The 16,087-nt window shown below is 36.6% G+C and overlaps 1 protein-coding gene across 2 annotated transcripts in view; it reads left to right on the forward strand.

The window, feature by feature from the left end:
• The window catches only part of LOC149167597 (Tetratricopeptide repeat (TPR)-like superfamily protein), a 239,728-nt gene that overhangs the window by 98,420 nt on the left and 125,221 nt on the right, over positions 1-16,087 (forward strand). Inside the window, exon 3 of one of the 2 annotated variants that reach the window (XM_089433044.1) lies at positions 10,900-11,052. The exons of the other annotated variant lie outside the window; for it this stretch is intronic. Within the exon in view, the coding sequence (XP_089289170.1) occupies positions 10,900-11,052 (153 nt within the window). The remainder of the gene's footprint in view (positions 1-10,899; positions 11,053-16,087) is intronic. 2 annotated transcript variants of the gene reach the window in all.

Genomic DNA, 16,087 nt, shown 5'->3' on the forward strand with positions numbered 1-16,087 from the left:
CATCTAGGATATATGTTATCTCATTATTGTTATTAGTGTCATGTTTTCATCAAGATACCAATTACTTTTAGATAATCTTTTCCTGTTCTTTATATTAGGAAGTTGACTATTTACACCGTAGGTATACTCATCTAAGTACATCGTTAAATTTCAAATGAGCCTCACCATCTTGAGCCTTAATCTCGTGTCACTTATTCTTCCTTCCCCAAATAAATATTAGTGAAATTCATTGTTAAGATATTACCGTTTGTATAATCATTTAAATCATCAATATCAAGTGAAATTTTCATGATCACTATATATATTGTGCTTATCCAAATGGCACACATACACGAGGTCATCCTTATTTAAGTCTTATGTTATGCTTAATCCACCCGCATGAGGGTTTGTTGTCCCCTAGTGATTTATCCATCACTCACATAATTGTCATTGTTCATGTTAAAAATATTTGCTTATCTCATCAATTTCCCACTTGATCTCTTTTATCGTAGATTCACCCATCCTCAAGTTGGACTAGGGATTCTTCCACCTTAATTTCCACTTATTAAATATTTAGTTTAGAATTTGAAATGCTTAGAGCCACTACCACCATTATCATCCATGAATGATCTGGTATGCCCAATGTGTTTGGTAATAACTTCTTTCAATACTAATGACACACTAGTAAGTTGTTTTATCTGAAGTAACACTAGGTCGTCAATCCACTCGTGAGTAACATTTATTCAAGTACACCCTTTATTAGTTGATTCTCACTTCTTCGGTCAATTCATGTGTAATCATTCTCAATGTCACATTATAGTCCAATATTATTCAATTCGTGTGTAATCATTCTCAATGTCACATTATAGAATTTCCAATATTATTCAATTCGTGTGTAATCATTCTCAATGTCACATTATAGAATTTCCAATATTATTTCTTCCTACACTTCATGCTGGTGCTTTTCATTAGTCTACATAGTGTCTTTCTTTTTCCAAAAGTTAAACAATCATTATCCTTGAAATACTTTATTGCGAAAAGAGATGTTTGTTTGTTTTTATCAAGATAAAAAAAAACATAGTAGCCACATGGGTCTTAATTAGTATTTCTAGTCCCTTCACTCAAAAGGGGGTTAACCAATCATTAGTTTGTATATCGATGAGTCTGTTAAACTCTACTCAAATATTTATAATCCACATTTATTATGCCAATTTAACATTGTATATTCTATAGCACCATGATTAAGAATGTTAATCTTCAACGTCATTATTCATTAAACTTTTCTTGTCGCAATAAAGATATCTCCTTACACTAAGTCAACATGTCATGATCTTTATAGCATATACACATATATATTAAAACCCTTAAAATAATTTCCTCTTTAATAAACTCACTTAAAGACAACTTCATTATAATTTTACAAATTAATAACATAACTAACTTTTAAATTTACTATTCTATACACTCATTCACAAAATATGTATGTATATATATATAGTTTTTCTTATTTTAATAAAATGTTTACAATCTTTCCAAAAATAATTATATATTATCTTAAAATATATCTTTGATATATATTATGATTCTCTAAATATAATACAAAATTTCAAAATTATAATACAAAATTTCATATACATCGTGTTCGAATTTTACAGGAGAATTTGATGCTATGAAGATTAAAAATTAGATAGTAAATAGTTGAATGATGAGACTTTCTCAAGTGGGATAAAATCCATGAATTATTTTATTAAAATAATTTAATAATTCCATGTTATACATGTGTTTTTCTTACTTTTTTATAAATATTGCAAGTGGGACAATATTATCACACTACAGACATCAACTATAAAACCATTATAATGTGTAAATCGCCTAACTCAGTCCATTCTTTTAAAAAGCCAGTGCCTCTTTTTGCATGTCTATCAACGTTTATAGAATGACTTTGCATGTCTCTGAGCAGTACTTGCATGCGATTTTATTTTATTTTTTTATAATTTTATTCGTTTCTTTAAATTAAATTGGAAAATACGATTGGTTGTTCGTGTACTTAGGCAGATTAAAGACTCACGTGGTCGACACATATCTTGTTACAATTATATAAATACATGCACATACTCCAGCGTCACAGCGCGCGCACGCATATATATATATATAAACACGTGTGGACACCAAAACCAACCCGCAATCTAAATAGATGCAACCACGTATTGCCTTGCTCCATAATTTTTGAATTTGGGCTTGCGCAGGTCTATGGAAAGTAATTTTCAAATTTGGGCATTTGCAGGTCTATGGACAGTAAAAGTGATGACAGGAGCACCATCGTCTCTGTTTCATCCTACCACAAAACCCAGTGAAAAAAAGCAAAACAAAAACAAAACCCAGTGAAAAAAAACAAAACAAAAAAAAACTTCGTCTTCAACGGACCTTCAAACTTGTGGTTTGGGCACGCCCTGTTTGATGATATATAGATATATCTTGGAAAGCCAAGAGAGAATGAGCACTCTTTTTGGTGGGTAATATAGCGAAGCCATGTAGAGAGGGAAGTCATTCTTCTCTTGTGGCAGTGTTTTTCTCCTCAATGACCATCACGGCCTCAAAAATGAAAATGAAAGCTAATTAGAGATGGTCTACCGATTACAAGATTGGGGTTGATGCAACTCAATTTCTGAGAAAGGGTTTTGTTACAGATGGACAGAAGAGGGCTTTTGAATTGAATGGTCATTAGTTACTTAAAGGGTATAATTCTATTCTCAAAGGGACGGTTTCTTGAAGAAAATATGAATATTTTATTAGAAACCCACCTCTATAACAGAATTTTCACTTGAATTTTGCTACAACAACCACTAAAAGGATGAATTTCTGTTTAATTTGTGGAAATAACAGAAATAAGAGCTGAGTTTTCATTTAAATTTAGGGTAATCTCACTATATGGACCAATTTCTACTCACATGTAATAAACACTATATGGACCAATTTCTACTCATGTAACAACCATTTCTTAAATTTTCCAAAAAGAGAAAAGGTAATGATTCCAAAAATCTTTTACTTTTCATCCCAAAAATTAAAAACTCTCTCAAAAATAAGTTCTCCACGTCATTACCGAAGTATAAATGGGATTTTTCATCCATAATAATAATAATAAGTAAATAGTTTAGTTTTTATTTTTATTTTACCATTACCACTAAGTTTAGAAATATCGAATATGAGTATCTATCTCAATTTTGGCAACAAAAAATAAAAAATAAAAAAATTAATTAAGATATACTATGAAAAGAAAGATAAACAAATAACAAAACCATTAATGTTATTGTCATTGGAGGATATTTGCTAAAACTCCATACTGGCTTGAAATTTAATTTCATCAGAAACAAAATTAATGATAAATTTAATTAACTTTTTTTTTTCAAACTTTTACCTAAAGGTCACGCAAAATTGAAACCCGCTATGATACCATATGTAACAACCTTGAAATTAAAACATGCAACTAATTAGATTAATCATGCGATTTATAATCAACACGCAATTTATCAATTATTTAACATTGAAATTCGGAAATATGAGCAGAGACAACTTACCTGTGGCGATGATATTCTTTACTTGTGATTTTGGAGTCGAACGCTATTTGAATCCTGCTAACCGCAACAAAGTTTTGGGGATGACTTTCCGCGCAACCGTAGGTTCAATTGCACAAAATCTTGCTACAACTGGCCACCCCCGAGCCCTCAATCAACGTACTACTGCCAGGGAATCCTTTGTCTCACAATGCTTTTTTCCCAAGAGAATGGATGATGGAATCATGGAAATATCTCTCTTCTTCCTCACCGTCTATTAAATAGAGCAAATATTGGAAGGGGAACTGCATTTACACATTCCATGTGTCAACATGCAACTTTAATTTCTTTATTTTAAGTTTAATTTAATTTAGTAATTATCTTAATATAATTCTTTCTTATTTGATTTCTTTTTACTTTTTGATAACTTTATTTATTTTTACTATTTTTATAGTTCTCTTAATTTAACTCTTTCTTATTTTAGTTTACTTTTTGTTAACTTTACTTATTTTTACTATTTTTATAGTTTATTTTTATTTATATTTATTTAGAACTCTATTATTGTTATTTACTATTTTATTTATTTATTATTATTATATTTTCTTCATTATTTATTATTTATTTACTATTATTATATTTTCTTTATTGTTTATCATTTATTTTCTTATATTTTAATATTATATTATATTATTTATTATTTTTATTGTTATTAGGGGACATTACACTTGTGAACTCTTCCTTCCCTTCAGGTTGGAAACACCTAATAGGGCCTTTTGATAACCCTCATGTATCTAAGAATGGTAACTTGTTTACAAATCATAAGCTAGGAAGACATTTGGATATGATGCTTGTGTGAAGTACTTTGGTGCCTTTTGCATTAGATATGGCCGACTATGATACTCCTATGGTTATTTTACCTATGATGATGGTTTCACTCGATTTTGAAGGTATGTTTCAGATGCTTATTCCTAGGCACAACTACCATCCCTTGAGGGATTGTATTGAGCTTCTCTAACACTTCAGAGAGGATGTCCAACCCCCCCATTTGATGACCATTCTAGGCGCTAGAGCTAAGATGTTGATCACTTATTGAAGAGTGTTGACCTTGGGATGTATCCATCATTGATGATGACTCTCTTTTCCCTCCATATACATTGTATATGTGAGCTAGGATATTACCTAGAAAGTTAATGTACCCCAAAGATGATAAGGCATCCCTAGGCTAGCATTGTACCTTTTTCATGGATGTTGCCTTGTTCTAAGTTGATTTGCCAAAGATGATAACTTGAGACCCCTCTGGAGGGAATGTTAAACTTCTCTAGATGATGGCATCTTTCCCTAGCCTTGTGATGACCCCTTCATTTGGCTTGGAGTGATGACATTGGCTTGGTTGAGGATGAGATATTGATGAAAAGGGTTTTGCTTGATAATTGGACAACTTGAGAAGATGGGATATTGAGTGAGGAGCACCTTTTTGACTCATCCATGGCATATTTTGATGGAGACTTGCACTTATAGAGTGTGAAATTTTTTGAATCTAACACTTCAGAAACCCTTACTGCAATATCTAGTTTACTATCTCCTACTTGTTCTTTTCATTAACAAGTTATTTAAATGCATAAATATCGAAGTAAACACAAATGCAACCTTCACAAATATACAGATCAACAATTGAAATAAACTGAGACAACAAAAGCAACACCGTTATTTTTAGACAATCGTCCCCGGAAAAACCCAATGCAGGAAAACCGGTGCAGCAGATATGAGGGTTTTATTATTATGCAGATTTCTGAATACAACTAGGGTGCTAGAAATGGCTCACTCTTTAGAGATATCCTTAGCAGTAGTACCTTTCTTCGAAGACAGATATTTTGGCTAATCAGCAACCGAATGATTGGCCCCACAATAACTTCGATTGTTCCTCAGCTGGACAGCGAAAGCTGCTCCAAGCTATCTTTTGGAACTGCATTACCCTTTAGGGACTGCGTCACCCTCCTACGGCTCTGCATCAGCTGATCAACTCCCAGTGTGCCCCACAGAATCACCTTAGCGCAACCTCTTCAGCCCAGCTTCAGCCTTGCAACCCTCTACGCTGCCTGCGTTAGCTTTACGACCTTCTGTGTCCTTTGCGTTGGCCTCCTTAGCCTTTGTGTCAATTCACCTTGGCTCTATGCTGTCTCTCCGGTACTTTCACTGCCTCTCTGCTATGTATTCTCAGCCTCCTGTCGAATTGCCCCTTGCTGCACCAGATCACTTACTTGATTTCCTCAACAAACCTCGCCCCAGAAAATCGAACTGACTGATCAACTTGGTGTATCTCCAATTGACCCTCAAGCCTCCTCTTATACTTTTCCTGTTGACGATTCAACGATCGAGATTAAGTCTCTAATCAACAGCTAAGATTAGATCTGGCTTAATCTTCATTATTTAGAACTTTCTCACCCATTTTATATTAACCCATTTTATATTAATACACATTAATATTTTAATTTTCCTAAGTTTAGACTTAGGAACCCCGTTAAAAGTATTAATTATTTTAATATCTCTTCATCCGGGTGGAATTTCCCCAAACGATTTCTGTGTCTTGGAGATCTCATGTGCCTTAGCCTCTCCACCAATTTTCATGGCTAGAGCACATCCGATGCTACCAGAAAAAAAGCAACACTCCCTCTTAGCGAGGAATGTGCTCTAGTAATGCTTCACCATATAAACATCACACTGTCCTCCGCATCAGTACCTGCGTTGATGCTAGCCCTGCTACCCACATTCACTGCACTGCTGCCCATGACACTGCCACTGCCATTGCCTCTTCTACATCTGTACTACAACTCCCTATCAACATGCTGCCCATAGCGCTGCCACTGTTAATTGCTGCACTGCAACTTAGTTACTGAGAAGTAAGTAACTAACTTCACCCAAATACGAACATCCTGGCCAATTTGGAAGCCTCGTGATGCTGAAGCCACCTCTACTGCTATCTTGTGCTCCCTATGTTGCAACTGCGCTGCTGCAAACACCTCTATGCCTCTCGCACTACTGCAACCTCTGCGGCGCTGCTACAGAGTTCTGCACTCTAGCACTGCCTTGTCACTCCATCACACCTTGCTCCACCAGGCACTTGTCATCATGCTTTTGTCATTAAGGGCTCCTCTAGCGGTATGTGATCCAAGAGTTTGGTCACCTCAAGGATCCTGCCCCTTGCATGTAGTCCTCCTGACTACAACTTGATGTCTCCCCACCTCTTCTCTAGAGGCACATGAGCACCCATGGCATAATCGTCATCAGTCTCAACATCCTTCTCCGCCTTTGCTGGAGCCGCATTTGAGTCAAAAGCTTCTCCCTTGCCTTTCTTCCTGGGGTATTGAGATGCATAATGTCCTAGCTCCCCACAGTTGAAGCACTTGAACTTGCAGATGTCCTTCTTCTTCCTCTTCTTAACCCCCTACTGTCTCGCAGATGCTAAAGCCGCATCCTCCTCCTCCTCTTTCTTGACTCGAACTCCTTTACCGCTACTCTTTGTAGTACTCTTGTCGAAAAGGTACCCACATCTCCTCCCAACTGGGGAGAGTCGCTCTACCCAAAATGCTTTGGACAAACGTCTCCTAGTCCTTGGAGACTGCTTTCAGAGCAGTCCTGACCATAAACTTTGGATCCGGTGTAGACCCCACAGAAGTAAGTTGGTTGCGAATTCCTTGCAACCTGAGAAGAAAGTGACCTATCCTCTCCTTTCTGCATTTGATATGACCTTAGCTGATTTTCCAATAACATCTTCCATTGTATGGAAGAGCCTTGTTATAAGGTGGTCAGCGCCTCCCACATCTCCCTTGTTGCGTTCTTCTCAGCAATATGTGGTATGACATGATCTTTGACCCTGTCTAGGATCATACATTTCGTCTTCGCCTCGACCTCCTCATACTTCTCATTAGCAATCAGGTCAACTAGGATAGCTACGGTTTTCAAGGCATAGTCCTTGATGCGATGTTTATCCAGGATTGCCAGGATCCTGACCTTCCAGATGACAAAATTGGAAGCCCTGTCCAATCTGTCCTGATCCCTTAATCTATTCACTGCCATCTCTGCTCCTCTACTAGACTCCCTCTGAGTCTCGACTTCCCTCCTGGAAATCGGCCAACTGTTGAATCACTCCTCTCTAATCCCCCTTTGTTGCTGCAACTCGGATATGGATTTCTTGGCTAGATATCTGTCGAGGTAGTGCTTCCCTCTACCTTGGTTCCGTCTCCTTAGACATTGTTCTGCACACATAGAAACATCGTCCCACCAGCTCCTCAAATCACAATCTGCACAACTCCCTTAGCCCTGACAACTGAAGAATCTGAACCCGTCTGGCTCTGCGCAATCACAATGAGAGCTGGATCAACTCCTCCTGGCCTCAGCTTCAATCCTTCCTGATTGAGAAAGATGATGGGAACTGCGTAGGCCTGATCTGCCCCTCCTCTGTCTCTGCCTTGGCTCTCCTCTTGGCTCAGAATGCTGACACAGGGTTTGTGTGAGCCTTTGCGTCACTCTTTCTTATGCGTCTTTGGCTCTAGAATAACGCTGTCTCTCAGGACAGTTGCTTCGCTGCTGCTAACTCTCAGATTTCTTTTGCTGGTGTCTTTAGTCCTCCTTGATCTGCAATCACTCTGATACCATGTGAAAATTTCTGAATCTAACAATTCAGAAATCCCTACTGCAATATCTGGTTTACTATCTCCTACTTGTTCTTTTCATTAACAAGTTATTTAAATGCATAAATATCGAAGTAAACACAAATGCAACCTTCAAAAATATACAGATCAACAATTGAAATAAACTGAGAGAACACAAGGGACACCGTTATTTTTGGACAATCGTCCCCGGAAAATCTCAATGTGGGAAAACTGGTGCAGCAGATATGAGGGTTTTATTATTATGCAGATTTCTGAATATAACTAGGGTGCCAGAAATGGCTCACCCTTCAGAGATTATCCTCAACAATAGTACCTTTCTTCGGAGACAGATATTCCGGCTAATAAAAAACCAGATGATTGGCCCCACAGTAACTTCGATTGTTCCTCCACTAGACAACAAAAGCTGCTCCAAGCTATCTTCTGGAACTGCGTCGCCCTCCTACGACTTTGCGTCAACTGATCAACTCCCAGTCTGCCCCACAAAATCACCTTAGCGCAGACTCTTCAACCCAGTGTCAGCCCTGCAACCCTCTGCATTGCCTGCGTCAGCTTTACGACCTTCTCTGTCCTTTGCGTTGGCCTCCTTAGCCTCTGCGTCAGTCCTCCTTGGCTTTGCGCTGTCTCTCTGACACTTTCACTGCCTCTCTGCTATGTATTCTCAGCCTCCTGCCGAACTGCCCCTCGCTACAACAGATCACTTGCTCGATTTCCTTAGCAAACCTCGCCCCAAAAGATCGAACTGACTGATCAACTTAGTGTATCTCCAACTGACCCTCAAGTCTCCTCTTATACTTTTCCTATTGACGATTCAACGCCTGAGATTAAGTCTCTAATCAACGACTAAGATTAGATTTGGCTTGATCTTCGTTATTTAGAATTTCTCACCCATTTTATATTAATACACATTAATATTTTAATTTTCTTAAGTTTAGACTTCAGAACCCCATTAAAAATATTAATTATTTTAATATCTCTTCATCCGGGTGGAATTTCCCCAAACGATTTCTAGGTCTTGGAGATCTCATGCGCCTTAGCCTCTCCACCAATTTTCATGGCTAGAGCACATCCGACGCTACTAGAAAAAAATCAACATAGACTCTAGAGGATGATGTCACCCATGGAGGCCTTTTTGCTGACATGTATGGGTTAAACATAGGCTTATTTTTATGTTTTATCATTCAAATAACTATTTTTGAGGTTGGCTTTTGAACTACTTAACTTGTAATCATATTTTTTTATTATTTTTAGGGTTTTTAATCAATTTGAAAGCTAAATTAACTTGGTTTCTCTCCTACAAGTAGAGGGAAGTTGATTTAGCAAAGGATCATGGTAACACTCTCACTCATTCATTAGAGAGTGCGCACTAGTGTCTCTTTCATTGAACAAATTGCCCTCGGGTGGATATCATGATTGGAAGGAATTTCCTCTTGGATGATAAAGTGATTCTATGGTGATTTTGTGTAAGTTTATTGTATCTTCTTCAATTTTGGAATCATTGTAGAATTTGGGTTTCACTGAAATTTTCATCATATGTATTGAATCTTTTATGGTTCTAACATCTCCTTTTGTAAAATTATAACCAAGTTTCCATCAATGAACCTTAGTATAGCTTCCTTGTCCTTTATCCCCAATTGATTGAATGTCACTAGGGTTTTGATGGAGAGAAACCTCATTGTAGTATTTCCTCTTTCATAACTCTTGTTCCACTGGTCCTCTACCAAAGGCCTCACCTTTGATTTCATTAGCCCAAGGTTCAGAAAGGCACTAGTTTACTAGTTTGTCAATCCTATAAAAAATTAAACCCTATTTTTTTTTTCATGTTTTCTAGGGTAAATTAGAGTTCAGTTACATCAAAATCTGCATTTAATAGCATAGAATACCTTGGACCTCATAGTCATTGGGTTAGGCTTTACATACATTAAATTGGAAAAGTAAAAACATAAGTTTTTATGCATTTTCTGCCACTTGTTAGGGTTGACGTCTAAGGTTTTATAACAATTTTATGTGTTTTCAGCAATTGAAAAATTGCTGCAACCTATTTCCTACTTTAGTCATTAAGTAGCCTTTGTTTATTGCTTGCTTGCCATCAATTTTAGACTATTTTTTATTGCTGTCATAAATTCTGTATGCTGTAACTTGTGTTGCTTGAAAACCCTAATTTATAACAAGAATTGGTAATTTAAAGTTAGCATGTGTTTGAGAACTTGTTTAAGTTTCTAATGTAACAGTAGCAACTGATCCTATTGTTACCCTTAATTTATAGTGCTTAGTGAAGCTTTTTACTAAAGTTCTAGATTTTGTGGTAACAAGAACCTTCTTGATAAATATTCATTTGACAACATAACATTAATCTAAACTTTTGAAGATCTTATTTCAGAATTAGTCGTGGGCCGTGGCTAGCATCCAAGGTTTATTCTCTGGTATCATAATCAATGATCATAGCTCAAGTGATGCCTTAAGAGGGGTTGAGGGACAGGAATTCACCCTTGATTGATATGACATTTCTATACTCATGATGGACTTGTCATACTACAGATTACATTCTGTCAAAATTGTATAGGCATATATTATGGCTCTTCTTAATGTCTATCGCTCAGATTGTGTTTGTTCAAATCAACTTTTAGTGATATCTTCTGGCATTTCATCTTCTTTAGAATTTGGATTCTGTTTAGTAAAATTAGTTTTCATTTATAATGCAGGAATGCAATTGTATTTGGCAAGAGGAGCTCTGTTGAGGTTGTTGATGGTTGGGAAGAAAACAAAGAGCTTCTTGAAGATCATTTAAACAGCCTTAGACATGCCATTACCATGGATAACCCAGAAGCGGCCATTGGAGTCATGGACAAACTTGGGTTGGTTATTGATTTGTTACCAGTTTTCTCTAATGTCCTTCCTGTTTAAGGTGTTGCGTTTTATTTGCATTGTTTATGCAATTTTTTTTTTTGGATATAAAAAGGAATACTTTTCTTCATTCTTTATTGACCAAACAAAGGTCTTGATTATCTTAGAAGTGATTTAAAAGGTATTCTACACTTCTTGGAGGTTTTAACTTTTATTGCATCTAAACTGTCAAATGAAAACCTTCAATTGTACTTCCACCTGGTTTCTCTACCTTGGAGAAAATGATGATGCTAATTGTTTCAATTCCTCTTGCGAATCAATTAATTGGTGAAAATGATCAGTGAGATAGGGGACAAGAAAGAAGATTAATGAACAATTAAAGTTTAAATGAGAAGTAAAGCATGCCAAAGACATTGTGGAAATTTTAGGAAAGGGTTTGTAACATAAAAATGTCACTATTATACAGTACAACAGCAAAGAAATGCTAGGAAAATGTGTGGTAAATTGGTAACTCTATAAAAATGAAGAGCATACGAAGGAAAACACATGCTTCTCTACTGTGGCTTAACAGTTAATCATGGGATGGATTTTGGATGTTAGAAGTTATAGCTTGTAACTGCACGGATTACCAGTCTTGCAAAGGTCCGGCAAGATATGCTAAAGTGGCACCACACAGGAGTGTCCACTGTTACCTCAGCACGAGTCCCCACTTGTTAGGCCAACTTTTGAAATGCCACAGGAAGCTTCCCTACACAATCAAAACACTTGACCACAAGATTAGTAGATTGGTGCCTATAAATTCCTGTCGGGTGATGGGGTCTAGGAGTTAGTTTGGATGATTGCAAATATGAAAATTATATTCTATAGCATTAAATAGGGGACCAACAATCAGAGCACTCAATAAAAGAGTTAAATAAACTTTGTAAATGCACTAGATTGAGTAAGACAACCCTTACCAATTAGTAGATGATTACCCTTGACTATACTCTTGTATGTGGTTGTAGATAATACTTCTGCTTGCTGTTTTGGACTTGTAAGTCTGATTTTCTGCAAACAAACACAGGACCAACAAGTTAGGGCCCACTTCAGGGCCACCCAAGATCAGTGTTCCATGGGGACGCGTCCCCCAGGGTGGGGTGCGCGCACCCCTCGCACCCCACGCACCCAGGACGGGGAGACTCTCGGGGGTGCGTTTCCCCACGTCCCTCTTTTGGGGAGACTCGGGGAGACGCAAGGGGGTGCGTTTCCCCAATGTGGGAGACTCGACTCCCCGAAAGAGGTACTTCTGGGCGCCCCCCCCCAAAAATGGGGTTCTTCTGGGCATCCCCCCGAAAATGGGGTTCTTCTGGGCGTCCCCCCTTCATTTTTGTCTAATTACCCTTTATAAACGAAAAAAAAAAAAAAAAAAAAAAAAAAAAAAAAAAAAAATGAAAATTAATTTATTAAAAAAACATAAAAAATAAAAACAAACTAAATTAACAATTACAAATAAAAAATTACATGAACAAGTTAGGGTTAACTCCACTTTTCAAGTTTTCATTCTGCCGCCATTCATTATGCTCTTACCTCAACGCATTTTTTCTTCCATCTGCTCTCACTGCGCCCACGAGAGCTTCAGCGCATCCTCACTCTTCTCCACGCAACGGCTTGCTTTTAGCACTTAGCAGTCGTTGCCCAACAGGTGTTGGCAAAACAGAATTAGCTAAGGCTCTTGCATCCTATTTATTTAATACTGATGAAGCTCTAGTGAGGATTGACATGAGTGAATACATGGAGAAGCATGCAGTTTCAAGGCTGATTGGAGCACCACCAGGGTATGTGGATTATGAAGAAGGGGGACAGTTGACTGAGTCTATATGTAGAAGGCCTTATGTAGTTATTCTGTTTGATGAAATTGGTAAGGCACATACAGATGCCTTCAATATTCTACTTCAGATTTTAGATGACGGAAGGGTCACTGATTCTCAGGGTCGAACTCTAAGCTTCACCAACATTGTCATTATTATGACTTCAAACATTGGTTCTCAGTACATTCTAAGTAGGCTTGATGATGAACCTGGATCAAAAGAGGAACTGTATGAGAGAATGAAGAACAGGGTTATGGAAGTGGCTCAAACGACATTCCGCCCTGAGTTCATGAATCGCATTGATGAGTATATTGTTTTCCAACCTCTAGACCGTGAACAAATTAAGAGCATTGTAAGATTACAGGTATGTGGTTCATCTATCGTCATTCTTTTAGTGAAAACCAAAGCGAAATAGCAAAGGTTGGTCAGATATATTAGAAGTTAATTTATTTATAACTTTTTGATTTAATCATATAGAAACAACTGTTTGGAATATATGTTAGTTTCAGTTATTATTTTGGTTTTCAATGTAAATTATAGAATGATGATTGATGAATGATAATTGATATGGATCAATGTACATTGTATTTGAATATTTGAATTTCATATTGAATTTTATTATTGAATCTTATGGTATTGAATCTTGATGAATTAGCATTATTGAACAATGAATATGAACATGAAAATTTCAAAATTATATACATATATATAAATTTATAATATATATAATTAAAAATTATATTATATATACCTCGACGTCTCCCCGTCTCCCCTAAATTTCCCTAAAATTTCAGGGTTCTCCCACACGTCCCCTTTGTGCGTCTCCCCGCACCCGCGTCTCCCCGTCCTGGAGACTTGGTGGAACATTGCCCAAGATCCTAAAATTGTGCAAATAAAAATTGTATTTGGGTTGGAGGGGTTAGTACTCTGAAAGACTTTTCCAATGAGCCTACAAACACCTCAAAAATATTGAGTATTTCAAAAGATATTCAATTATGAAAACAAATGCTCAGTTTTGGGGTTAAATCCGCACTAGGGTAATAACCCAGATTTTATTCCTTGCTGAGTTTTAATCCTAGCAAGTTTGGGATTGATTTTATGCTTCAAATAATATTCAATTAACTTCATGAAGCAATAAAAATAAAGGGGAAATGATAGATATATGTGTGGAAGCCCAAACCCCCTTGAAAAGGGGTTGTTTACCTTGTAACAGGTGGCTGTGACTTGCTGTTGATGATCTGTAAACCCTTGGAAAGCAGCTTGTTTGAGGAAATAAATGCCTTATCTAGACACAACAAACCACTATGCCTTTCTTGGGCCAATTGAATAAGTCATTGTATCAAAATGCAAGTACCAAACTAACTAAATATTGGAAAATTAAGCACAAGCTAGCAAAATTATTATTATTATTTTTTGTTTTTTGATTTTTTTGCTTTTTGAAAATATATGAAACAAGGAAATTGAAAATATTTCTGAATTTTAAGAAATTTGTGATGAAATGAAAATATGCCTTACCTTCTACCACACTAATTACCTCCTTGTGCTGGATTGTGATCACAACCCTCCATAAACCAGCCCATGATTATGTATTTTGGATAAAATGTGAATTTGGACAGTGTTGACCACTCTGTGTCAACTAGCTTATAGCAGTACACATTTTTTCAAAGCATTCCATCATGTTCAAGCAATCAAGTAGCAGGAAATCATCATCATCTTGAAACGATTTTGTCAAAATTTGTAATCCAAATTCAGCAGCCTTGTGGGCCAACGTTGTAAAAATGATTCTAGTATGACTATAAAGCCATGTAAAAACTTTCAGGTAGCCTAAGGTTCCTTGCTAAAGAGTTTCACTCTAGGGAGTTTTTTTACCTTCTACCAATTATTCACGTTTCTGAATCCAAATAATCGACGGAGTTTTTCTCCCATATACCCCAAAGCTAGAGTTCGGCTTGATGGTAAGACCTTAGGTGAGTCCTAGTGTTATCGAGTTTATGTACTTTTATCATGCTGGATCATATGTTTTGTGTCGCAGAATTTGGTTTAGTCTAGAGGTTATGTGGCGATTATAAAAAATCCCCTTCTAATGGGATGCCTATGTAATATTTTGATGTAAAATGTGTTGTCTAGGAATATTTTAGGTGGATGATTAATTAGAATTAGACATCATCGCCTAAATATCTGTTTAGACCCACGTTGTGGGTGAAAATATGTGTTTAATCCCCTGTGGAGTCATTTAATTTAATTTCTGCCAAACAATTAGCTAGAAAATGGTCAAAAAATAAAAATGGGAGAAAATAAAAATTCTCTCCAAGTGGAAAAACGAATTTTTGGAGGAGATTGACTTTCCGGAGGAAGATTAAATTTGAAGGATTCTTTTCCAAGAAAGATAAATCCCACAAAAAAATTCCTTGGACCAAGAAAAATAATTTGTCAAGGAAAATCAATTTTCTGGGTCCAGGTGGTTGAATTGAATGAGGAAAAATTAAGAAAAGAAATTGGAAATTAATTTTTAGGCCCTCCACAAAGGAAAAAATGGATTTTTTAAGAAAAATCAAATCTTTGGACCATGGTGGTTAAGTCAAAAGAGATTTTCCAAGGAAGAAAGGTTGGAAAAAACATTTTTGGACAGGGATCAAAGTCTTCATCAACAAATTCGATTTTTTGTTCTTCCAGATCAAGGGTTAGGATTTAATTTGGCATGGATCAAGCATCAACTAGCTGTTATTCTCTAGGATCAAGTCAAATTTGTGCACATCATTGGACCTAGCCGTTTTCCACTTGGAGGGGGATCTAGATCTCTCTATTTTCTATATAAGGAAACCTAAGGCTCCTCATTGAAACTTCTTTGGATGGTGTGACTGGCTGTGGAAGCTCTATAATTTTTTTTGATCAATAAAATCGAAGTCTTTGTGGGCAAAGCTATGGGTGTATGTTTTCAGCCTATCATGGTAAATTTACTCTGGTTTTGAGCTTAATGTTCTACTGAATTTTAATGTTGCTATTTCCACATGCCTTTGGGATTTATTAGTGTACAGGTATCGTGCACTATTATTTGGGTTGTGTAAGTATTGATGATTGGGCAGATATATTGGATCCTTGTTTTGCCTATAGACCTCCATTTTACTGTGTGAATCAATCCCATTTGGATCTAACAAATTTTTGAGTGTTTGTAGAAATTTTTTGAATAAGATTTTAGGTA

This window comes from Pinus tabuliformis, chromosome 5_1, assembly GCF_031772625.1.
Source record: "Pinus tabuliformis cultivar Carrire ecotype Pingquan chromosome 5_1, CPIR1, whole genome shotgun sequence".
Taxonomy (NCBI): domain Eukaryota; kingdom Viridiplantae; phylum Streptophyta; class Pinopsida; order Pinales; family Pinaceae; genus Pinus; species Pinus tabuliformis.